Source organism: Drosophila gunungcola, assembly GCF_025200985.1.
Source record: "Drosophila gunungcola strain Sukarami chromosome 3L unlocalized genomic scaffold, Dgunungcola_SK_2 000005F, whole genome shotgun sequence".
In the NCBI taxonomy this organism is placed as follows: Eukaryota; Metazoa; Arthropoda; class Insecta; order Diptera; family Drosophilidae; genus Drosophila; species Drosophila gunungcola.
In genome coordinates this window covers 4183348-4210192 of record NW_026453180.1, presented here as the reverse complement: position 1 = coordinate 4210192, position 26845 = coordinate 4183348, and the positions used below count along the sequence as shown (strand labels likewise).

Below are 26845 nucleotides of genomic sequence, written 5' to 3'. Positions count from 1 at the left end.
TGTTTTACATACCAAACACCTTTATTTTTATTTTTCTCCGTGTACTATTCAACTAGCAATAGTCATTGTGACAGTTTTGTTTTATTTTGACCGCGTTTGCGATTGATTTTAGTTTTAGTTGAACGCGAACCTTAACCAACGACAGCTGAGAAAATTTTCAAGTCTGAAAAAATAATAAAAAATTATATACATATGTGTGCGGAGATAAACCGAATAAAAATCGATTATACGCCACGTTGAACGCGGTGAAAAGTTCAGAAAAAATTGTGCCGCGGATTCAATTTAACGCCAGACTAGACTTTATCTTGCGTTTGTGTGTAATCAGAGAAAACGGCGAGATATAGGGGAAAAAAGGATATATCGAGAGTGGGAGGTATTCAAAGGGAAGGAGATATATATATATAGACAGCGAAACAGAAACGAAGTGCCAATTGAGATGTTCTGTCAGCGCCAAACGATTTCCAGCTCATCAGGACTTTGATTTGGGCCTTTATTTTCTGCATTTTTTTTTTTGGGCTATACTACATTTTTGGGCCAGGATGTTCCGCAAGAGAAAGCAACAGCAGTTGAGATTGAAACATCGTCCCGGCGACAGGAAACGGAAATTGTTGTCCTGCATTTTTAACAGAGGTTGGCTGGCAAAACTCTCCTTCATTTCCACACTCACACACTTAAGCCATGAATTTTTAATATCTCCGGGAAAAAAGAACAAAAGAAAAGACCTTATCCGTTGAGGGGTTAAATATGTTTCCCAGAAAAACAAAAATGGGCAAAAAGGACCTCGAAGAAAGGATAGCGTGGTGTAATCACTTGTTGAGTGCTTTGTTGTATCCTTTTGTTCGTCCTGCTAATAGTCCGGCAATTAATTGCGTGTCTGTCTTGAGTCCTCGCTCCTGGCCATCATTAATCAGGGGCGAAAATGGATAAGCGCAATGATTTAACAATAAATTATAACCAGGGAAACGTTTTACTTGAAATTTAGTATGCCTAATGGTGGCAACAATTTTCTTGAAACCTTTGAAAAATTTCGATTTTTAGTTGATTATGGTTATATCTAAAGGGTGCAAATTACTTTCCTTTTTGCAATGATTTAATAATAATATGTAACCAAGGAAACGTTTTACTTGAAATTTTATAAGTCTAACAGTGGGACCATTTCTTGAATACTGTGAAAAATAATATTTTATTGTTGATTTTATGGTTATAAGTTTAATTTTTTAATTTAAATTAATTATTTATAAAGAATGCAAATTAATTTCTTATATGCAATGGCTTATTAATTATTGTTAAGCAATACTAATTTTCAGTTTATTTTATAATAATAAATAGCGAATATCTTAATCTATAAAATCTATTTCTTTAATGGTTAATTTACTAAAAATATACATTTGTATTTCTTAAGTATGCAAATACCTTTTTAAATAATGTTTGTAAAAGTCACTTGAACACAGTTAACTTTGACTAAAACTACTTTCTGTATAGGTATAATTAAATATGTTTCTTTGTCTCCTCTGGAAAATGTAATCAACTACATTTCTCCAGACAAACGCTGACATTAATTTTAATTTAATTTGACGTGCCACTCACTTAGTAAGATGGCTCAAAACAAAACATTTCAAGAACAAACATTGCGTGGGCAGCTTAAAAGGCCAATGACGTGACAATGTCGCATACTCTTGAATTTTGGGAAAATCACGGGAAAGTTAATATATTTAATATATTTTTTTTTGGAATAAAACAAGTACCAAACAGCTGGATGAATTTAAAATTATTATACCTTTTACTTTATTAATGCAAATGTAAAAAATATTATACATATCATTTATTTGGAATTCATTGTGAGAATGTAATAAGAGTGAACAGAAACCCAATTCCCAGAACACACATTTTTTATATGAAACAGCGTGATAAAGTAAACTTTAATTAAATTTAAGTTTATCTTTGGTTTCCTTATAAGTGTACCTGCAAGGCGTATTTCCTCCGAGTTTCCCATGTTTCTGATGGCTCATTTGATATTGCTATTTACCTGAGGGGCCCATACAAACACTTAACTTTATTTAACCTGAATTATTCCTGCCATTCCTCAGACCACGAATTCTCTTTTATCTCATCCCATTTTTTTGCTCTTCTCTTTTCTTGCAGGTAAGTTTGACATTGATGGACTACACAACCAGGAAAATCGCAGGATTTGTGTGGGAGGATGAGAAAAAGAAGGAGCTCGAAGGAAATGCTCCCGAAAAATTTGCAATGACTTCTGACATTCCCTTGCGTGTGCGTATGTGAAAAAAATATGGTGGGGTGGGGTGGAAAATTCGGAAAATCGTGGCGCGTGGGCTGTTTCTTTCCAAATCAGCGCCTCCTGTGGCTTACCATTATCCACCCCACGATGCAAATTAGATTTAGATTTTGCCAAATTTCCCTCCATCTATTTTTGTTTTTGTTTTTTCATAAGCACATACACATCTTAAAGTTTGCTCTAAGCTCAAAGAGAAAATAAAAAGAAAACAACAGTTTTGAGGTGGGCTCCCTGCTGATGACAGATTTTTCCCGCCGGTTTTCCCTCCCCTTCTTCCCTCTGCAAATACAGTGGTGTGTCGGCCTGGAAAAACAGTTTCTGTTTGTTCTTTGGGGCGGCAAAGTCCTAAGAAAACAATCGAAAATTAATGGCAAGTTAAGTGGAAAGTTGATTGCCATTTTTATTTCTACCTTGTGGACATTAAAGGTGGCAAATTAAGGCCTTAACAGCAGGGGTAAAAGGCCAGTGTTGATATTTTAATATTTGACAATGGTCTGTCAATTATACAAGATTGTGCAACTTAACTAATCATTAAACATTATTTTCATGATTTTAGAAAGACATTTCACAACAATTTAATAAAGCATGAATTTATTTTTTTTAACAATTCTTACCAAGGTTAAGGTTATTGATACATTTAGCACAAGCATATTAATTTAAATAGGCATTTACGTTTGTAAAACGTAAATTGGTTTTTCTTAGCTCTTTTTGGTTTTAAATTTTTATTCTTCAAGTACAAAGCTTAAATTTCATGTTTATTTTTCATGTGTCTCCTTAAAAAAAACCGATTGAATCAATTACAGTTTTAGGTATATTAAAAAACTATTAGACTTTTAAACATTTACATATTTTTTTAAATAAAAGTCCTTAAGCGTTAATAAAATTATTTTTTCAACAATTTTGTGGTATATTGTATTTGTTCAACCATTTTCAATAAACTTCCTCGATTTTATTTAGTATTGAACTTTATTTGCTTCGACTTTTAATGAATAGAAACAAATGCCTTTTCTTTTGGTTCCTTCGTTCCTTCATATTCGACTCTAAAATGCCTTTGCCTTGGGCCAATCAACTAGAGAACAGCATTTGCATAAACATTATTCAACATTTAACCACATTTGCCCTATCTAAATGCATTTATTCAGGATGTTGGACATATTTTTCATTTCGGGCCAATTTCCATATGCATTTTGATGCTCTTTTTTTCGCAGGACCACGGTGCACAATTGCGCCTGAAAGGATGCTGCAAACACTGCAAACACACTATATTATAGCACACATGCATTATGCAAATGGCGACACTGAAGCTGACGTCTGAAAGTGAGAAATAGGAATAAAAGGGAGAAAGGGAAAGGAAGGGAAAGTGTGGACAGGAAATGGGGGGGAGTGTGTGTAAGCGCGGCAGCGGGGGAAAGTGAAACAGTATCTTAAAGAAAGTTCTTTGCAATACCTTCACTTGTATGTATTTCCTTATATTTTTATTAAATTATTATTTTTTTTTTCCATTCTATAATATTTTATTAGAATTTATGTTATCTGTTTAATTATAAATATATTATTGACTAGCATTTCTTTAATTGCTATAATGCCAATGATTACAAAAACTAATTTCTATGGAATTTAGCATACAAAATTCAAAAAGCTGTTAAAAAAATGTTTATGATTTCGAACAGAGAAAACAACATAGTATGAACAAATTATGTAGGTTTTCTAAATCTTAAATGTATTCATTATAAAGTTCATTTTCACAGTTCCTTCTCGGTCTTTTATAGCTTTTTTTTGAGTGCATTCCACTTAACCCATTGCGTGTTTGGGACAACATGAAGCAACTTAGTTGCCATAATTTGCACATTTCAGCAGCGATGCAAATGCACGCCGACGCATGCCAGCGACAGTTTCAGCGCCAACCCCCTGCCCCTCCCGGGCCACGCCCCTTTTTACCGCCCCCTTAACCCCTTTGGGCCAAACACCCCTTTAACCCGACATGAAACATGATATACGAGCGAATGCGAATGTTTTTGATAGCTAACGGAAATTGCCAAGCAAAACCAGCAACAACGAAAGCAACAAATTCGTAAATATTTTAAAATACGCCTTTTTCACTCACACAACCACTGTGCATCGCGAGAAAAATTAGCAATTATAATAAATTTTGAAAAAAGAAATATTTAATTTTTTTTTAAGACCTGAATCGATTCATCTAAAAAATATTAAAGAATATTTAGTTGCTTTGTTTTATAAGCCAATTTTCGGTGAACTTATAAAAATGTACCATATTGAAATCTTTCAGAAATTTTTAAAATAATGTAAAATGTCTAAAATTAAAAAGATAGGTGTATTTGTATTCAATATTTCAACAATTTTATTAACATAAAAGGATAGAATAGAACAAAAAAACGTTAAGAGTTGAACAAGCTTAGTTTCAATTTTTCCCTTTTTTTTGTATATATTTTTTTAAGATCTTTCAAAGGTGCCATATTATTAAGTGTATTTTTTTAAGTGTGAGCCCGTGAACCGCCCATTTTGCAGCCCTTTTAAGCTGCAGTTGCTCAAAGCAAATGACAGCAAAAAGCTGGCCTTTGGATTGCGAATCTTTATCTGTTTTATCAGGTTTATTTGTTCATTAGGACGTCGTCATCAGCAATTATCGTTGTACAGTGTTCACTCGTTGCAGGGGATTATTCTAACGTCTCAGGTACAGGGAACTGTAGGGATAAGCTCCGTAGGTGTAGGGCGAGGCATAGACGCCACTGGTGTAGGCTGCACTGTACGGCGAAGCATAGATTCCGCCGGAGTAGGCGTAGGGCGTGGCAGCCACCACAGGCGAGGCCGCACTGTAGGCGGTCAGGAACTGCGGCTTTCCAAAGGCGACGGCCAAAAGAGCGAACACACACAGAGCGAACTATTTGAAAAGTTGGGGGAAAACCAGGATTTGATTAGCCAAGGAAAATAAATAATGTTTTAAGACTTTAAAGATAAAGTGAAAAGTTTGCACAAAGATATTATGATTTTAAGTCGGTTTTTTTTATATTATCTAAACAATTTGTATGGTAATTGCCCTAATTTTTGAGGTTTATCTTTAGAATGAATAGTTATAAATTATGTTTTAAAATAAGAATTTAACAAATCTTGCTACCAGGATTTTTTAGATAAAACCCATTTTACTTTTTCATTGTGAATTTGTTGATTCTTTTGCGTTATCCTTGATATTACAAGCTTGTCCTACTAATTTAATTCGTTTAAAATAATTTTGTTTACTTTTAAAGTTGTTTAGTTAAGATTTTTGTTCTATAACTTGAATATGGTTACTAATTTAGCATAGAATAAATGTAAATTGGTTTTTGCAAAAATATTTAACAGTTTTCTTTTTAAACAACAACCTACATTCTTATTTCGGGCACCTCATTTTGTTTTCGTTACAAAACCGCCTTAAACTCTTTAAGTCAGTAAAAGTTTGAAGTCATTTTCAAAGGATATTTGTAGCAAATTTACTTTACGTGTATAGTTTATCTTGTAAAATCCTTTAAAAACATTTTCTTAGGACACCGGAGATACTCACAAACTTGAACATCTTGGACTGATTGTTGTTTGGTTGTATATCCGCTGATTGAACAGAAACTGATATGATTAAACAAACGCAAATTCCCTGGCTTTTATAGTAAAACTTTAGTTGACTTTTGGCCTTACTAGCGGAGTGGGTGGCCCACGAAAAGGGGAGGACGGTGGGTTAGAGGTCACTTTTGACCGTGGCACGTCTGCTCATTTTCTGTTTTTGTTATTTTTTTTGCTTTCTGTCTCGTTTTAATTTGGCTACTGCTTTTGGCCCAAACGTCTTTGTGGCCGCTTTGCGCTGCGTGCACTGCATTTCTAATAAAGGTTTTGTTTACCTATTTTTGGGGCAGGGGTGTTCGAAGATATACATTAGCAATGGGCCACAAAAAAAACGGAAGCAATCAGAAATTCCCCCAGCAAATGAAATTTGACCTTTGACAATGTTAATTTGTCTTGACCAGATTGTTAACTATCGTTATGACTGCCAGAGATTCCTCGATTCAGAAAGGGCAAGGAAATACCAAGAGTATTCCAAAGAGAAGGCCTTGCAAACGGGTTGTCTTGGATTCCCTTTGTCAGAACCATTCTTCTTACCCCTTTTGCATTCCCATTGTTTAAATGCAACTGATTGAGCACTGCGCGAAATCATTAGTTTTTTGAAAATTACTTATTCGGGATTTAGAAAACATTTTAATCTCTTAACTAGGTAAAACGTCGTAAGGATCGCACCTTCAAGCCTTTGTGACGAAAAATATAAACAGCATTTGACTATATAAATACACTTTTAAAATGTTTCCGTTCAAAAACTTTTCGAAGGTCTCAAACAGGCCCTTAAATTTTCTTAAAACAGACAAACAAAGACTTAAAACTTGTAATTTTAAAATATACCAAAACAAAACATTCCAATAACTCTTGAACAAAGAATAGCATCGTCACTACATGTAAAAAAAATTACCGTCTAATTTTAATGTCTCTACACTAATATTTTCGTTAACAGATAACAGATATTTTGTAAATACACTTTAAATAGATTTAAAGATATCACTAATATCAACTGTATTTTTTTTCAGTTTAAATGGCTCTCCTTTATAGTTACGCTTTTCCCACTCCGCAAACATTCAATTTGTCAAGTTGTAAAATTAAAGCAGCTTTTCAGCTGTGCCCCCGCCCACTTCTCCACATTCGCCCACTTTTCTTTGCTCTCTACTATTGTTGAATGTTGTGCATTTTGCATTTTAAATACAATATAAATTAAGTTGGCAGCTTTTGGCATTGAGAACAGTTTTCGGCAAAGCAGCTGAATGAATGAATGGCAGCCCTTTTATCAAGCTTCTCAAGTTAATTTTGCTGAAGGATAAGAAGGTTGTGTGAAAATGCGGAAGGGCTAAGAAATTGGGGCGAAGAAGTCGGGAAAACTCTGGCATTGAAGACGAATTGTTCGCTCGGATGAAGTGGAATTTTCTGGGGGTGGGGTGGGTAAACTTGCCTTGTCGTTTGAATAAAACGCTGAACTATTTGCTGATTTAATCAGTGTACTACTATTTTGTATTCAAAACACCATTTAATGTCAAACCTGGCTATCTTTTGAGAAGTTTGTTTAACTGTATACTTATAAGTGTTCAGCACAAAAAGACAAAAATAAAAATTTACGTATATTTTATAAATTTTAAATAACAGTCCATCGAGCTATTTAACTAGATGTAAATTCCCTTAAAAATAAATAAAGTTGGTTTTACCTTAAAAATGTAATGTATAAACGTATAAACAGTATTTGTTTTGTTGTATAATATGTCTCGAGCACTTAAATTTCCATTAAATTTAAAATCATTATCTCTTTGAAAATGCTAAATGTCGGTTTTAACGGTTTACCTAAACAATTCTGTTACCGAAAAAAATTAAATTAATGGTCAAATTGTTGTGAAATTATATTTGTTTTTTTTTTATTTAAATACAATTTTTTTTTATTTTTGATAACATCAGCTTTTAATGATTTTATTTTCTCAAAGTTTTGCAGTCCCCAAAAATTGCTCGCATGCTATAAATAATGCACTGCTTGAAACAGTGCTTCGAAAACCTCCTCCAGCTGCTTCCAAACTATTTTTGTTTTGCTCTCTCAATGAAAAAGTATTTCTCTCTGGATTTCCCTCTCTATTTTTAATTTGTGGACCTGCGCTTTTCATTTGCCGGCATTTTTGGTGCAACAAAATTCCTGCGCTGAGTTTTCCTCCTTTTCCCTCCCTTCCCATGACTTTTTCCCTCTTCTCTTTTCCCCCTCGCTATCTCTCATAACAAATATCCAACTAGAGCAAATGATGCTTCCGTTTCCTGTTATATATACTAGGTACATAGTGATTACAATACATAAAGTCTGTATGAAAATATATATTTATTTGTGAGGCTTTGTTGTTCGCTTCAAACTAAATCCAAAATAAATGAGTTCTGTTTAGTGGTTGTTGTTGTCGTTGTCTATAAAAATGACTAGAATAGTTTGATTTATTGGTTGCTTATTAAAAATATAATAAAATATATAAAATAAAATATAATTTTCCAAAAAATTTTATTAATGGTTTTCAAGTTGACATTTAAAACCGTTAGGAAACTAACATAATTTTACACTGAGAAAACAAAGCCTTTCAATTTAGGTGCAAAAATAGGTTGACATTTTTTGAAAAAAAAAATTAAATAAAAATGTAAGTAAAAAAAATATTTGCCAAAAAATATTATAAATAGTTTTAAAAATATTAGCTTTTTTGTAGCAGCCAAAATTTTTTCTTATATACAAATAAAACCGAGTGTTCACTTGTTCGAATGAGCACTGTTTGGTGTTTTTGTAGTGGGCCTAAAAATAGGAGACGCCACCACTCGTGAAAATTCTTGAAGAGCAGTTTGGGAAATTCCTTACCGAAAAGTAATATACGACCAAAAGAAGAGATTTGCCTCGCGCCCATTGTTTATCCACTATTTTTGTTTGTTAGTGTGTGTGCTTGGGAAAACAAGGTGAAATTGCTTTTGAAGTGCGGTTTTTGTTTTTCTTTCGTTCCCCGAAAAGATTTTCATTTGCCGATTGCCTCACTTGAGGGCTTTGAGGGATTTAAATTTGTCAAGAGGGAAATTACCATTTGGATATTTCCGATGTGGAATGCAAATTGATTTTCAATATTTTCCCGACACTTTCCAGGCCCCAATTGCCCGCCCGTTTCTGTTTTCCATTTAAATTGGCAATTATCATTGGGTGCTGGGTTTTATTGCGGGTGTGAATTGCAAATCAATGGGCAAATCTAATTCAATTAAAGTTCTCATAATTAACAGCGAAGTATGTGAGTCCAATCCGGTTAATTTCAGTGTAATTACTTCTTATATGTACATACATACATATATATTTATTAATTAGTAATTTACATGTTGGAAATCTAAGCCAAATAATATTTAAATATTAATTTTCAAAAATTAGTTAAGTCAATCCCATTTGAATTTTGAGCTAAACTTTAGGAAATAAATACAAAATAAAATTCTTTGAGTAAATATTTTGTTGGTTAATAAGAAGTGTGCTTTATCTTTAAAAAAAATCACTTATAAATCAGAAATATCAAGTAGCATTGAATCTAAAATATGTTTGGCGCCAACATAAAATTTAAATTTCCATCCCCAGTAGCTGCACTCTTCCAACCAACGCTTGCTGTTTTTCTCTCTCACGAATATCAAATGAGAGACTGCAAACTCTAAAAATCATTAAAAAACAAGATAAACTAAAAGAGAACAAATGTTAAATAATAATAATAAATTTGGCTCTCTGAGATTGAGAGAACTCAGACGATCTCTCTCTTTCTGTTTGTTCGACGTTTGGCTAACATTTCACTGCAAAACACAAACCCACCACAAGCTAGAGATGGGAAATATCGATAACAACATCGATTTAACCGATGTTTTAAAAACACCGATGGCATCGATGTTTTCGGCAATGTTTGCCCACCTCTAGTGGTTATTTTTTCGACTGGTGAGCATTGCCATAGAGTAATGTTCAATGTTTTGAATTTAGCGCTTACTAGCTGAACTCTTCTTTCGCAATCAGCTCTTACGGCAGTTGCATCCTGTTGCTGGTCGCTCGCACATGTTCGAACAGCTGATATATTCACCACACTGTTCAAACACCGGCGTCACGCCAACGTCGAGAAATTTGCGGGCAGAGCAAATGGTGCGTTTATAGAGTGGTGAGCATTGCGCGCGGACAAATCGCTGGATCCACAAACATTAAAAAATACAAATAACGCCGTGCAAAAACAAAGAAACAACGCGCGAGAGCCATTAAATAAACATAAAACCTGGCTTGTTTTCTGGCAATAATTTTAATTTTCAGCGTCGAGACGAAAACAACGTCTCGGTCCCTCCGCAAAAAGCAAAAACAAAAAAACAGTAAACATAAACAAACACTCGGATCAACAACGATATTAGTTCCAATTTAGCTTAATTTCGCAGTGAAAAGCAAAATATTACAAAACATTGCTTTTGTTTTTCGCCGCTTTTTTTTGTAGTTTTCTGTGGTTTTTGCGGCGCGTCGCTTGACGTTTTATGTGTGTGCGTGCGTGTAAATGTAGGTACGTGCATTTGTGTGCCTGTGAGTTTGATTTAAATGAATTATAAGTTCAACAAGCAAAAGTAAAAGAAAACGCAAGTAAACTGTGAAAAAATAAAATAAATTAAATAATCAACAAGTGTAAGTGTAAATTAAACAAAAAAAATCAAAAAGAAAAGTAAACAAAACGAAAATGCTAGAGAAAGAGCAAATGGAAGAAAATTGTTTTAACATTTAATCATACCAATATCAAAATACAGTTTTAAAATCGAAGATCGAGACAAAGTGCAAAAGGCAACAAAAACTACGAAAGCGCCCAAAAGGAAAATCCGGTTTTACAACTTCTCTCTCCACACACACAATACACATACACACAAACGACCAAATTCTCTCTGAGAAACTTAAACTAAAATTCCATTGCTTATATTAAATGGTTTTTCTATAGGAATTTCACCCATGAATGTTCCCCAGACAAAAAAATAACAAAGAAAAATAAATATTGTGAATGAAAAATCAGCTGCGACAGGTGCTACAAAAAAATTAACACAATAGCCAATGAAAAATATATTTTAATGTGAATTTAATCACAGTGAACTCTCAAATATATAATAAATAATTTAGATATTCGAGTTAAATTTTCAACTATAAAAACTAGATTTTCAAATATGTATATTGTCTATAACTCGAGAAAAACAGATTTGTCTTATCATTCAAACTTAAGATCATAAAAAAAATTGCATACAAAAATGTGATAATACATTTTTAAAGCAACTTGTTCAAGCAAAAGCACACCAAATAAAAAACTATAAAAAATATATATAGATATTTTAAAATAACTGTATACCGTTACATAAATTAAAACCAATTTCAAATGTTCAGATCATTTAAAGTGCTATTTTGTGTATACATATATGGGCTAACCAACCCATAATTTTGTTATTTATCTAGCTTCTTGACTGTATCTCTGCTATTTGAAAAACCATCCAGAAATCTCTCGTAAAAAGTGAAATCAATAACACAAAAGAATGTTAAAACGGCAAAAAGAGGGGCCATAGAAATAGCATAAACAGAAAATAACAATAAACTAGGCAAAAATAAACAGTTAGCTCTCTCACTCTCTCTTTTTTCTTTTCACCATTTGGGTAAACAAAAAGTACTTTACAGTAATTTCAGGCAGCTGTTTTTTGTTTGTATGCAGAAATATGTTAAATATGCATAAATAAATTAATTTCCACCAGCACACGCTTGTTCGCTAAATTGAATTTCCACACAAAAAATGTGAATTAATATATCGCTATCGTGTGTTATCTTATCCGTAAACACGATTTGGATGATGGTGCAATTGAAAAAATAACAGAGAAATGTGCTACAATTGCTTCCTTATCAAAAACAGTATTACCTGCAAGAAAGAGATAGTGATAGAAGTGGAAAAAGAGACGGGTAGAGTGGGTAGGAAATTACATACATATTTCATTATTTCCTTGGGTGACTTTTCCAACCAAATATTTTTATCTACTTACAATGTTGTCTAGACAGATTCCTTTGCTTTTCTTCTTTTTCTCCACCACAAAGATATATACATAACATATAGGAAAAGTCTGGTAGTGGTGTGTATACTGCAGGATTTTCGCACCCTCTCTCCTAGGCATTTTCTTCTTCTGCCTCCCTTACTACTTTTTGTTGTGCTCCAGACTTCAGTTTACTCCACTTTGCGTCCGACTTTCGACCCCCCCACACCCACATAATCCCACCCCCTTTTCGGAAAAGCCCCCTTTACAGCATCCAGCAACCCCCAAAAAAAAACGCATTCTCTTGCTCCCTTTTATTGCCTTTCCTTGTTGAACAGTGGAACTTCATTAATTGAAATTTAATAGGACATATAACTAACGTTTTTGTAAAAGAGATTTATATTTTATAAATTCAATTTTCTTATTAAAAGTAAGGGAAACTAGTTTCTTAAAAATGTGTAGTAAATTATGAAACAATTTTATTTTAGTGAGTTATTTGGAGTTTATTAAATTTTGTAAAAATACCAATTAGGATAGTTGATTTGAATATACATATACATACATATCTTAAAAATTGAGCTTATTACAGAAAATGGCCATAATGGAATGTTCACTGTTGTTTGTATATTTTTTCTGGGAATTTGTGGGCGCCGTTTGCGCGCAAATTTAAATTTATGCGAACTTTCTGTGGAACGCACTAACTGCCGGCAACTTTGCCTCTACACCCCCCTTTTTACCACCCCATATATACCCATCTCTTTCTCTTCTCCGGGGAGTAGAAGTTTTTACCAAAACAACAAAAACCAATGAGGATGACGACTCTTGGTCCACCGTTTTGTTGTTGTTGTTTTTGTCCCTTGGTTTTTGCTGTCTGCCGCTGTTATGCTTTTGTTGCCATTGTCGTTGCAACGAAAGAAAGAGATGGGGGATGTTGGCTGGAGAGGAAAAAAGAGGGGTGAGAGATAGAGACAGCGAATTCTCAGTGAATTGTGAATTGTGTTCCATTAGCAGCAACCCCGAACACTTGTACTTATGGATTGTACAGCATGGGCACAGTGGGATGGCATATAATATTCAAATGGGCTTATAACTTTACGTTTTTGAAGGAAATACGTAGACTCAATTTTAGAAACAACGCATAAATAGTGATATAAACAAACAAAACCGTTTATCAACAAAAAATTGTAACTTAAGAATAGGTTATTTTCTCTATCAGCTCATTTTAAGGATCATTAGAAAATTTTGATGTTGCATAGTAGGTTCAATATCTGAAAAGCACTACAGAATATGTAAAGTAAAAGAATTTCCCCATCTTGAATTTGAACATAAGTTTCCGTTTACCAGTTTTCCTACAATATAGCCCACAGTGCAGCAGCCCACTGTGCGACAGCTGGTCAAAAGAGTTGATTGTTGTTGGTTTTGCTGCTTTGCTGCTGTTTCGTTTTTCGTTTTTGTTGCCTTTTCTGTTTGTCGCTGCCTCCGTTTTTCCTTCACTTCTGCCTCTGCCCCTCTTATTCCATATATTTCTTATGGAGTTCGGACAATTTGTTGTATAAAACTCGCGTGTGCTGGAAGTTGTTATTTTTTACTCTTGTTATTTTCGTTGCTCCTTTTGCATAAACAATATTTTTTGTTGAAAACCAAAAAATTCTGCTTCCACCGTTTTATCTGTGTTTTTTCTGGATTTTTTTCCTGCTCTTAATTGGATTTGATTGCTTTTGGCTGGCGGCGCCGCCTCTCAAACGAAAAACGAAAAATCCATGAATCTCTTCTTTTTGCTGATGTTGCTGCCGCAAATCGCATTAGTTTTTGTTACTATTTTGTTCCCAACGCTTTCCTTTCTTGTCTCACATATATTTGTATTTTTTTTCTGCAAACCATTGTTTGGTTTTTACAGGCGAAACTCCCCAAATGGAAATTCTCATAGGATGAACTATATTTAGTACTTGAGTTTATTTTCTCAAAATAAACTTCAATTTTTTAAAAACAATAGTATGTTATAATTAAAAAAAAAAATTAACTTATTTGTAATGTAGAAAATTATATATGAAAGTTTGTTTTAGTTGTGTTAATAGAAAATATTGTTGATATTTTGAATTTTTTTTTACAGGGAAATGTAAAAATTAAATGAGTATGACTATTTAAAAATGTACTTTATAGAAGTTGGACTGTTTTTAATTTATGTTTTTGCAAAGCCAGAGTTGCCCCAAAAAATAAAAGTCGGGCCTCCCTCTCAGTCCGTCTTTGTCTCGCGCCCGCCCGCTTTTCCGTCTCTTTCCCATGAGAATAAAATCGCTAAACTACTGAACTGTAAATGAGGTTCAATGAACTTGCCACAAGGCGAGTGCGAAAGGGACGGAAGACTTCGAGCGAGCGAGAGGGGAATAGCCACTCTTTGTTGAAGCTTTTTTTCCTCATATATATATCTATTTCTTTTTAATATGCGCCTGCTGACGTTGCAAGTTGCTCGCGTCGTTCCACATGTGCAATGTGCAATATGCAATATGTTGCACCCTATCCACCACCCCCCCTTCACCCCCTGAAGCCCCCTTTCCCCAACCCCCTGCGCTCAACGCATTTGCTAATTTAATCGCCTCTCTTTCTTTCGGCGCCGTCTCTTTCGCACCGCGTTTCAATGGACGTTCATTAAAACAAATGTTGTCGACTTAAAAAAAAATTTTCGTTTTGTAATTGCAACTGTGACAAAATAAATAGATAGATTTTTATTAATATTTCAAAACATAGTAAATATACTTTGTTACGCCACTAAAGCTGTCATATTAATAATACTGTTTACAAATTAGTTGAATTCCATAAGCATAGATATAACCCTAATTTAATGACATAGCCTTGCTGATTATTAGATTTTATTAGACATATTAAGATATATAAAAGAAAAAAGTAGTAAAAAAATATTTTAAGGGTCCCGATAATACTACAATTTTTTCTGTGTGTACTTTTTGTATTGCCTTTAAGCAACAAATGCTCCACATTTCAAGCTCCTCCCCCGTTTTCCTTCACTTCCTGAGTTCTCTTCAAATTCTCGCCTGGCCGCCTTTTTAATGTGAGTCGCGCGCCAAATCCACAAAACTGGTGAAAAAAAAAAAATAGTTAACTAACAGCCGACTCAAAACAGAATCGAAGCTAACGAGCCAAAAGTCATTGCACTGGAACAACTAAAAGCAAACAACCACAAAACATCGGACAGCAGACCACAAAAGCCTAGTTACAGTTACTCTTAGCCAAGATTTCGCCCAACGCTGTTCTGGTTACCAATTCTTTTTTTTTATTGACTTTGTAGGACAGCAATCCAAGCAAGAAATAAAAAAAATTTATATATATTTATGTTCATATATATATAGACAAACTTTTACTATGGGCGGTCATTAAAAGTAGGCTTATAAGGGCCTTAAGTTAAAGAAATGGTCTTAGAAATTGTTCAGCTACTATCTGTATTTTTTAAATGATCCCCTTTAAAATTTAATTTAATTTTAAAAGTAAGTTTTAGTGATATATTTTTATAATAATAATTTATTTATTTAAGAAGTTTCTTTATCAAATGCAATTATTATAACTAAGGCAATTGTAATATTTAAAATATGTTTAGTTTAATATTTTAATTTAATTAATAATTTGTTACTAATTCGTTTTTAAAGATTTTAAAATTTAATTCAACCATTTCTTAATTTTTATTTCGAACACAAGTTTAACTAATTATATACTCTTCAGTATATGAATTTATTATCAAATGCAACTATTATATTTAAAATATTTATTGCTTAATTGTTTTTGATTTTTAATTTGTAATGAAGAAGAAATTTGCGGACGATATAAAGAACTAATTCGTGCTTTAGGATTTTAAAATTTAATTTAACCATTTCTTAATTTTTCCTTTAATGTTTGAAAGCAAATGTTGACATTCAAAGATCAAGAAAAAGCGAAAACAAGTAAAACCAAAAGCAGAACGAGTCAAGAACGCACGTTGAATTTAAATTGGCCGCAGCTACATATAATCTCCGCTTCTGAGCTGCCTTTTATTTTCGAATTCCTCTGGAATCCCTTTATAACTTTTCTGTTTCAGCTGTCGTGCAAGGTTTATTATTTTTTCTTCGATTTCTCGTCGGTTCCCTTTTTGTGTATCCTGTCATCATCATCATCTTCATCCGTAATTCCGCTTACCTGTGCACTTTGCGTGTCTCCAGTTCTCCTTTTCCCTTTTCTCCCTTTTTCTCTGCCATATCTTTTGTCTGAAGTGAAGTTTTCTACCTGCGTTCCGGTTCCAATATGCATTCTAATAAGATTTTCTCCAACTTGAGCTGCCACAACTGGTTGCCCTTTGACCTTCCCTAGAGTGTTTAAATGGGAAAAAGCAAGGTGGACAGATTTTAAATTCTGTGGGGAAACTTTTTGGCTTTCCATTTTAGTTTGGGTTTCAGTTTGTCTGAGCTGCAAAAAGGATTTGTTTTACCAGCGGGACTTAAATGCATTTTCCCACTTGGTTTTGCGGAGTCGTTTTTGTTCTTTTAAGGATTTATTTTATTTATTTATTTTTCAACTTTTTCACAATGCGTTGAGCCATTTTCTGTGGATAACAATGGTCAACAGTCCAAATTCAATGTGATTATTTTGTTTTTAAGTTAAGTTTTTTGGTTTTCAGCTATTTTCTTTATAAGATAATTTTAAAGTCCATTTATTAAATGCAAATTAAAGTTATCAGTTTTGTTGTTAGTTTCTATGAATTAATTTGTTCTAATTTCATGGAAAATATTTGTTTTTCATAAACATTCTGTATAAAAAGAAAAAACTCCAGGTATAGATAAAAAAAAATAAAAGAATTATTTTAACAAAAGTTTAATATAGGTACAATAAAAAAATAAAATTGTAATATTTTTGTAAGATTTTATCAAAGTTTTACTACAGATCTATAGAAGTTTGTGAACAAATAATTATAATATGTTTTACTTTAAAATCATTTTATATATTTTAAAGATTTTCCTTCAACTTTTGGATAATCGCAACATTAAACCGCTTTGCTTATCTTTAAGAGCTGGAAATTGCCTCGGCAAGTAGCTCCTCTCGTGCGTTTGAGCCCTTTTCCTTAACCCTCTCGGCTTGGTTACACTCGATTTCCCCACGGACACTTCAATTTGGAGAGCTACTCTCCCTTTGGATCCCTTCGTCCTGCGTCCTGCGTCCTTCGTCCTTTTCCATTTCCTTTGTTGCCTTTGGCCGTCCTCCAGAAATCCTTTTCGTTTTGGCTTCCTTTGTCTTTCTGCTCAAGTGGTGCAGCGGTGCAGTGGTGCAGTGGTGCAGTGCACATGATGATGCTCCATTTCCTTGGATGGATTTCCCATCTACTCCATCAGTGTGTGTTTCTCACTCTATTTTCTGCCCCCGTTTTTCCCATCTTTTGTGGATGGAAAAATCTTCACCAGCTGTCGGCTATTGCAGCGTTTTTGATGATGACAACGACAAGTGGTTGGGTTTTGTGTGTTTTTACTGTGGCTTTTGTGGCATTTGTGGAAATAGAAGCTGCATTTTCAGTTAATTTTCTCGAAGGGAAAAACCATGTGGGGAATGTTGTTGTTGATTGTGTTACTGAATAATGGATGGCACGGTGATTCTGAAAATGGACCAGTGAATTTATAAGAAGGATGTAAATATGTTGTATTTTACCTTACAACTTTAAAAAGGGAAAACTTATCTGATATTGTTTTGTTTTTCACAAATTTAGTCAATTTAGAATAAAATGATCTGAACATAATAAGATTCTTACGTCGACTTGGAAAATTAAAAAAATTAAATTACCTTTTAAGGATTTAAATTATAAGTGTTTAAAACATTTAAACTATCAAGAAAGCATAAGTTCTTAACAAACTAGAGTGCTAAATAATTATAAACAACAAAATTAATGAACACAAAAATATTACGAAAGTATAGGAGTGCAAAATGAAGTGTGAAACTGTGGTTTTTGTTGCCTTTTGCCTTTAAATATTAAAAAATATTATCAAGACAATTAAAGCCATATAAGTACAGCACATTAACACAGCAGTAACTAGAATATCTGCCATTAAAATCAAGTGTAAAGTGGTTTTTGTTGCCTGCTGCCCCAGAACAACACACACAGCCAACATGCAACATACAACCATGCCACCTACAACCAGCAACCACATTTTAATTGCAGCTATCAAGGCGCCGAAACGAAAGTGAAACCCTTGAAAAAGTGACACAAGAAAAGTGAAGTGCGGGTGAAGAAAAAAAAAACAAAACAAAACCAGGAGAAGCGTGTTTGCCACCAATTAGCTGAACCACCAAAGTCACGTGACAATGGAGTAAGAGTCTTTTTACTCGACAATCATGTCGCTGCGAAGCAACAAGTTGCAGAGCCAACAGTCGACGGCCAGCAACAACAGCAACAACAGCAACGGCAGCAACAACAGCAACGGCAGCAACGCACAGCAGCAACATCCGCCGATGGCGTACCAGCAACAGCAGCAACAATTGCTGCAACAGTTGCAGCAACAGCACAAATTCCAGGCGCAACAGAGGGGCAACACAAGTCGAAATAATCTGGCCACTTTGGTGGCCGCCATCAATGGACATGATGGTCAAAACTCGCCCGTCAGCAGTGCTGGCTATCAATTGTCACCGGCCGCGGCTTCTAGGGTGGCCCATGCCCCACCCCATTCGCCATTGGGTCCACCCTCGTATTCGGCGGCCACTGCCCAGTCCGCATTCACATACTACGGGCAGCATCAGCAGCAGCAACATCATCAGTTGCAATTAAACCACAATTACCAGCAACAGCAGCAGCAACAATTGCAGTTGCAACAGCAACAGCAGCAGCAGCAGCAGCAGCAACTTCCACCGCCCGATCTCACCGATGGCATTGATCATCCCTCCGCCCAGGCTGCCACGCCCCCGGATTCACCAAACGCCCAATCTGCCGGCCAATCGGAACTGGAGCAACAGCTCTGTGTCGTGGCCAAAATGCAGAAATCGGTGACCATCACAGTCACGCCGCAACGCAGCAATTCCATGGATTTCCTCAACTTTGAGGAGAAGCGACAGCTCATTGCCTCGTCTTTGTCTCTGTCGGACATATTGCACAGCAGCAATGCCCAACAGCAACAGCAGGCGGTCAAGGATGGACTGGCTCTCAATGGCGGGCAGTGCGGTAAGTTGAAGATCAGCGGTTGTCGGGGGTAAAAACTAGGAGAATTTATACTAGAGAAAATCGACTATTTCAGTATATATTTTTAGATATATAGATATAAATATATATAATTTGTACCCACCTGTATTATTCCGAGCTGTAATTAGGTGATAACAAAACTGAAGTGTCTATTTTGTGCATAACTATTTAGTGAAAATTGGTTTTAAAATTAAAATATAAAATTCTATGCAGTTTCCTGGGCACATACCAAATGATTAAATATTTATATTTGTAAGTTAGCATTCCAATTATTAGGATCGTTTTTTTTTTCGCTAATACAAATCTTCTTCAATTGTTGTTATTAAACATTCAAATCTTTAAAGTTCTGCAATTCAAAAGTTGAACGACATTCCATTGGAGCTACACCCTTTGAACCGCACCCTCGCATTCCCATTTCCCTCAGCGTATGTATGTATCTATATTTCACACCTGATGTGTGTGTGTGTGTAGGCCCCACAAAAGAAGAATTAAAGCTGTACCCTCTGCCATACATTTCCCCTGTCGTTCGGCATATTGTTTCGCTTTAGGCATCAGATAAAAGCGTTGACAAACCCAGTCCCCGACCATTCGCAGCCCCTCCCTTTTTTCCCCATCCGCCCACAAGCGCAGAGTCAAGTGCAGTGAACCATTTTGGGGCCCGTCGTCGGGCAAACAGAAATGGAAAACAAAAAACGAAAAACGATGGAAAAAAATCACATTTCCGTTCTGCATTGAAGTGTAAAAAACAAATTAAAAAAAAAAAAATGAGGGGACTCCCTTGCGTTTAGGGAAGCTTAAAACTTATTAACAGAAAACTAGGTTTTATTTAAAAATAAGAATATTTTCTGGAGGCAAATAAGATTTATTTGAAGATATTTTAAGCATATATATCTAAAGTATCCTGTGTATCAAACACTGTAATGTAGGGTATTTCGATTTTTATATATATTTTTGAAATAATGTTTGTGAACCCAGTTGTGCAACTTTAAGCTTTAAAACCATTATTTATTTCCATATGAAATGAATACTGATGAATATGTATTTTATTTTTTTTTAACAATGAGGACAGTTTGATTAATGCTCTTTATTTATTGTACGTATTTTCATAAGACTCTTTTATTTGCCACATTTTGTTAGTCTAACTTTATGGCGTTCAACAAGTCATCATCGCAATAATTTCTGCCCTATATCCGATTACACCGTGACATGTCAATACAAATAAATAAATAACTTAACCCACTTACCCACTGCGCAAATCTCACCGTTTTTTCTCTATTTCTCCATAATATATTTCGAGTTGAGTGACTCATAATCGGGCATCATCAATCGAAGCAAACTTAATTCGAGCCGCGAGAGAAATGCCGATGAAAGCAAAAAAAAACAAGGGTATAAAAACAACAGTTGAGTGAGCTTATTGACTATTTTTAGCGAAATTAACAAAGATTCGAGGGAGATTCTCACATTATTGGCATTTAAAGATGCAATTAAAATGCTTTGCATTTGCCTTTTGTCTCTGCTTTTAGTTTTTCTCTGGCGATTTCAAGTTCAAGTGGAGAATTGAAATGTCTTTTTAATGCGTCTGTCTTTGAGGGCACGTGTCTGGGAAAAATTTAATTAAATAAAACCAGATAGGAGATGGAGTGTGGGCTATTTCAGTGTGTCAAACGAGAGTCGATGATTCACTTTAGTTATGTGAGTAGCTTGTACGTATAAACAGGTGTTCGTCAGCCAATACACCGCAAAAAATTCAAACCTTTAATTACAATTGACAGGTTTTGGGTTTTTTAAAGATAATTTTCTGATTCATTGATGATTTTGATCTTGATTGATATGATAATAATAATAATATAATCAATAATATAATTTTTAATTTATAAGAAGATTGCCTTTCAATAAACAATAATGTACAAATACTGTGGTTAACCACAAAGTGGTATAAAGTTTTTCTCTGTTCATGTGTCGAAGTCAACGGCTTTGTTTTTGTTTTCTTTTCTTAATGTTGTTTGACTGCTTTTGGTTTAGCCGCATTCCTTGAATATTTTTGCAATTATTTTATTTCAAATTGATGTCGATTAAATCGGCCTGTTTGTTACTTGTTACTTTCATTGTGTTGTGCACTGCGATGTGTTAAGTTGTCAAAGCATTTATATAATAATAGCTTATATAGTCTGGTCACCCTCCAAATGACTCGTGTATTCCCATGACTTTTTGATCAAAATTGTAAAATCAATAACAAAAAAAAAAAACGTTGGGAAAAATGGCGAAGGCAATTTACGATGTTCAATTACTGGCTCGCAAAAAAAAAAGGCGAACAACAAATTGCCTTCAATAAAGCATAAATCGAACTAACTGCCGATCCCCTTGCACTTTTGCCACCTGAAACCGTTTTTCAATTTCGTTTCAATTCATCAAAATGTTGATTTCATTTCCCCCTGGCGGTTTCCCTTTTCTTAACACATTTTTCTTCGCCCAGCTGTGCTAATCAATAATTTGTTGTTCTAGTAGATTTTGTTTTCCATTTTTCTTTTTACGCCTATCTGTAATCTGGCCATATAAACTTTATACAACTCTTCTCCTAAAATTGCATTGAAGTCAGTCCAATTCTGTTTTTTTTCTTTTAACGCTTTTCTATTTTCAATTTGCACGCCAATTTCGCTGTCAGTTCTACAGTTACTGCCCATTAGCCGTAAAAAATACAGTAGCTATAAAAGTGGAGTGCTGAAATGAGGAGGCAAGCCGAGTTGAGAGCCGACAGACACAAAAAGTAGTCAAATTGGTGGCAGAAATAATAACAACAAAGTCAGGCGAGCACATGGGCGAGGAATAATCGCTTTTAACCCATTGGGTGACGGTTTAAAAATTGTTCTAAAGTTACCTAAATTTTTGGATAAATAGGTAAAAATATGGTACTAAGATTATGGACTTCGATTGGGAAAAACTTACTCAAATAAAAATCTATAAATTGAAATTCTGTGAATAAGGTACTTAGCAAGCAAAAAAATCTTTTGGAAATGAAATATGTCAGTAAACAAATTAAATCTTTGTCAAGTTAAAAAGGTCTTTAGGTATGAAATATGATTATTATTTGTACTTTTATTCTTTATTTTGTGTAGAACGAAGCCCCAAAATCCGTTCTAAATGACATAAATATAAATGAATTGGCAAAAAACAAAGGGTTAATATGCTGAACTCGAAACTTGACACATGAAGTGGGCAAATAGTGGGATGAAAAGAACTCTCAATGCTTTTGTCAGTGCATCATTATTTTTGAAGGGAGGTGTGTCCTCTGTTTTGTTATTTATACACCATAAAAGACAGGTTAATTTGTGTACACAATAGAGCCTGCTGGAATCTGCGTATCTTCTTTTACCCTCTCATTTTTGGCTTCCAAAATTAGTTTTTTCGATGACGCTTCGATTGACAGAGCCATTGGCCCAAAAATTTGGTCATGGTTCTGTCTCTTTTCCGTTTATGAATTTACGAGGCCCTAATCGAACGGCAATAATCAATATGTTGGCGTCAAAATGTTTTGGTTGATTAAAATTCTGCTATTTTTGGTCTGTCTGCGAGAAGGAAGTGGGCGTAAATTATACAATCTGTAGACTCTTACGTAAGCCTCGTTTTCGTGTTTACAATTTTTTTGCTGTCTTCTGTGTGTGGGCTCCAATCGAAGGTGCTAATTGGTTTAGGGTAGAAGTGATTACTGAATGATTACTGTAGATGATTATCAACTTCATCAGGAATGTGGGAATTATTTTGCACTTCTATTTTTATTTTTTTGTGGTTGTCGTCTTTGGTTTCTATGTGCGATAAAATATCGTATTCTTTAATTTATTCGGCATTCTTAGTCATCCAACGAAGTTCTTTGCTTTGCTTTGACTTGACTTTTGTTTTGGAAATGTGGTTTTAGCTATGGCATGATAAGAATTGTTTGCATAAAACGTGAGTTTACCCATGATTGATAAGTATTTATTTGCCGGTCGATTGGGGAATTGAAAGATTGCTCATTGGTTATTTTATTTTACTTTGCTAGTTGCCTGAAATTTTGGTAAAATTTATTTGGTGGAGATTTAATGAAAAACCCAAGATACAAATTTCTAATTGTATTCAATTGATTTATTCCATTACAACCTGACACTATCTTTCAACTCTATTAATTTCAAAGCCAAAGTTTAAGTTAGCCCCAGCTTAAACCTCATTTAACAAGTTTTGAAAGCGTTTTAACACATTAACCTGACAGCTTCTCGAACAAAAAGCCTGGACGATAAAGTTAGAAACCCGGCAACAAATCGAAGCCATGACCCATTGATGATCCGAGGAATATGATTAATGGACTAACGTCTGTAATGACCCTCAAACCAACTCGCTTAGTGGCACTAACTTGGCCCAAAGCCCGATGAATACTATGAGTATGTGACTATACTATATATATGTATGTTTATGTCCCATAGTTCAAACGAACAATAATGACCGATCAAAGTGATGGACCGCACCCAATACCAAATAAAACATAAAGCCAACACGATGGCCATTAATCAGAAAAATGTTTATGTTAATCGGTCAATCGACAAAGTTCAACGTAAAAAGTTCTTCAGTCAAAAGAACTCAATTTCATTCAACAAAGGTTGCAATTTACTTGTTGTTAATGACTGAATATGTATGAGACAATGTAAATAAAAGTGTGTGAATATGTATGGGTGTACAGTAATAAAAAAGCTATAAAAATAAAAATAAAAAATACATAAACAAATGCAAGTGCGAAAAGTGCAAAAAAAATTTGTGAGAAATATTTTTTTATTATTTTAATTAAATATACGAATATAGTGGTTTCAATTCAAGAAATGCTTGCCAAATTTTGAATATAATGTGTTTCTTAGTGCAATTATGTATTTATCGATTTAAATAATGTGTTAATAAAGATTTCTGGAAATATTGAAGATCATAATTCATTTAGCAATGCCTTTAAATAATAAATATTTTCAATTCAAGAAATGGTTGCAAAATTTGGTGTAACATTTTTATCACAGTGCATTTATGTACTCAGATTTGTGTCTGCCTTTTTTTTAATTATGTGTTAATAAAGATTTCCAGGAATATTAAAGACAACTATAAAATGTGTTTTCATATTTGAATAACAATATATGCATTTAAAGAATTAATGAGTAAATGCAAAAACAACTTTCTGAATTGGGGTTCTATTCTTTCTCAGTGCATTTATGTATTCGGATTTGTATCTGTCAATTTTCATTTGGCTGCTGCGCTTAATTAATGAGTAAGAGCTGCAAGTGAAGGCCAGACAGAGGAAGCTGCATTGCAGGTCAAGAGTTTTGGGGTCCAGAAAAGCATTTCAAAATTGATATCAGTTCGCTGTCTCCTACATATTTACCCTGTCCATCTCCTTCTAAATGGAGAAAATACATCTTTGCTGGTTTACAGTACAGTCTGTGCAAAATGTGTCAAAGTTTGCTGCTCATTTCCGTCGACTGTCATCATCGTCATCGTCTTCGTCAACGTCGTCGTTATTATCTTCCTGTGCAGACATCCGACCAGACATTGTCCAGGTGTCGGATTCTATTTGAGGTTCCCCTCCCATTTCTCTCCTTCCACTTTTCCACGCTTTCCCCAGATTTTCCCTTAGCTGTCTGGCTGTTGGCCAATTTGACAGTTGGAAAGTTTGCCACTCACAAGAGGACAAAGTTTTCCTTTCACAATGCTAACAACTGTTTGCAGCAATTGCAGAATATATCAATTAACTGTAGTTAAAGTTTGCTTTAAAAGTTATGGATTTACATTCAACAAGATTCATTCAACAGATATTGATATTTAAGTTTCATTTAGTTGGCTCAAAGTTTTGTAACTTATTCAAGATGAGCAGTACACAATTTAATTGGCTCTACTGCGACTTTTTAGGCAAAGGAATAATTTGATCTTGAGTATTTAAAGCAATTTATTCTTATTGCTAATTTGTTATTTAGTTTTAAAGACTAATCTTTGTGACCCAGATTTGTTAACAAATATTTTTATAAAATCATTCAACCACAGTGTACTTTTTTATCTATTCATATAAGGACCAATTACCCAAAAAACTAAAATATGCTTCAGTTTTAAAATCTTTATAAATAATGTCCAATAATATTTTAATGGCAAATTAAAAATGTTAAGAGCACTTATAAGCTCGTAATGTATGTTAAGAACCCAATAAAAAGCAATTCCAGCTTTGCAAAAATTCTCTGTTGTTGGCCAGCAAAAACCCAACATGTAAATTAAAAAAATATTTAATAACCCTGACATACATTTATGCAAATTATTTTGCGAGCTGCAAAATAACAGCGAAAAATTGTCTATGTAAAAATGGTTGTGGGACCAAATTGAAGTTCAGTTTTTTTTTCTAATGAAATTCGTTACACACAAAATATTATGTAAATACAGAAAAACAACTTTTGTTTGTCTTGCTCGGGGGTTTTATTTACATTATCAACTCCTCTTGTAAGCTGTGAGCAAATATTTGCCTTAAATCTGATTCGGTTTGGTAGACAAAAGGCCATTGAACCTTTGGTTGAATAAAAATATAAGAACAACAAACTACAATTTAATCAGAATAAAAATGTGGAAATTTGAGCCTGTTCACTTGGGATTTTTCCCCTTTTCATTCTGCTGCACAAGTCAATTAAGTCGATGACGATGTTCATTTCTATTTTTAAACCCTTCGAAGATGTCAAATGTCAATGCAATTAGCCGCGTGCATTTTATAAATGTCCAACTTGGAGTACGAGGCATTAGATCACAGATGGGGGGAAAAACGAATCAGCTGCAAAGTCTTCAACGATTTATGGCCAAGCTTTTAATATGCAATTTGTTATTGTTCATTTGTTCGATCGTCGCATGATTCATTGCCATTCCATTATTTATAAAGTCTCTTTCTCCGCTTAATTTCAGAAATTGTTAGCTACACGAATTTCGACCAATAACGTGCTTTCGTACAGGGAGAAACAAATACAATGTTTATGTTGTGAATTTCATGAATTTCCAAATACTTGAAACAAAAAAATATGAAATAATATAAGCAGAGATTCCAGACATGAAAAATTAAGTACCAACCTATTCTATTTGTCTGGCAGCTCTGCTGATATTATTGTTAAAGCTGATTGTTAATACTTTTACTTTTAAAATCGCCAAAAAAAAAACAGTAAAACTAATTAACAATAGAACCGAGTAAAGACAAAAACAATAAATAAACAGAAGAATTTCATTTAATTTGTTTACTGTTACGTCCGGCGCTGCCACCTTATTTATATCTTTTGTAAGCTTTTGAGTTAGCAATTTCATGATATGGTGTTTATACCCACACATATTTCCCCATTTCATAAAATGATTGCACGAAATGGCCATCGTATAAACACACTAAGAGAGAAGTAGAGAAGCCGGGAATCATTTCTGAAATTGGTTTCATAATTGACTTTGACACAGACGCCGGCAATTTGCTTTTGCCGGGAAATAATGGGAATTGCGCCTGCAATAGGGTACAATTAGTTGCAACCGAGAGGAATGTGTTTGGGTAGAACTTTGATTGGCTGGGAGCAGGTGAATAAGTTGGCTTGAAATGATTGCTATTTATGGGTACAGCGTTTTGAATTTGATGACAATAAATCTCGAATGATAGTGATAGGTAAAAGATAAAATTAAATATGAATGGTTAAGATATACATCAATATTCAAACGTTTTTAAG

General features: G+C 34.1%; 3 protein-coding genes across 19 annotated transcripts in view; 1 reads left to right on the top strand and 2 right to left on the bottom strand.

Annotated features, from left to right (window-relative positions):
• The window catches only part of LOC128258936 (protein encore), a 165035-nt gene that overhangs the window by 58938 nt on the left and 79252 nt on the right, over positions 1-26845 (bottom strand). The window lies entirely within an intron of this gene.
• The window catches only part of LOC128258938 (protein nutcracker-like), a 114285-nt gene that overhangs the window by 15197 nt on the left and 72243 nt on the right, over positions 1-26845 (top strand). For 5 of the 16 annotated variants that reach the window (XM_052990968.1, XM_052990965.1, XM_052990964.1 and 2 more), the window contains exons 1-2: positions 10036-10556; positions 18108-19100. The exons of 4 other annotated variants lie outside the window; for them this stretch is intronic. In XM_052990968.1, the coding sequence (XP_052846928.1) occupies positions 18281-19100 (820 nt within the window). In that variant the 5' untranslated portion in view covers positions 10036-10556; positions 18108-18280. Of the gene's footprint in view, positions 1-492; positions 631-10029; positions 10557-18107; positions 19101-26845 lie in introns of those variants that run through there. 7 more of the 16 variants (XM_052990977.1, XM_052990976.1, XM_052990962.1 and 4 more) reach the window with 7 other exon arrangements.
• On the bottom strand, positions 4778-5947 carry LOC128258954 (uncharacterized). Its single transcript, XM_052991004.1, has 2 exons — positions 5853-5947; positions 4778-5195 (listed from the first exon to the last, which is right to left on the bottom strand). Exons 1-2 carry the CDS (start codon positions 5862-5864, stop codon positions 4977-4979), a joined length of 231 nt encoding a protein of 76 aa, XP_052846964.1. The 5' UTR covers positions 5865-5947; the 3' UTR covers positions 4778-4976.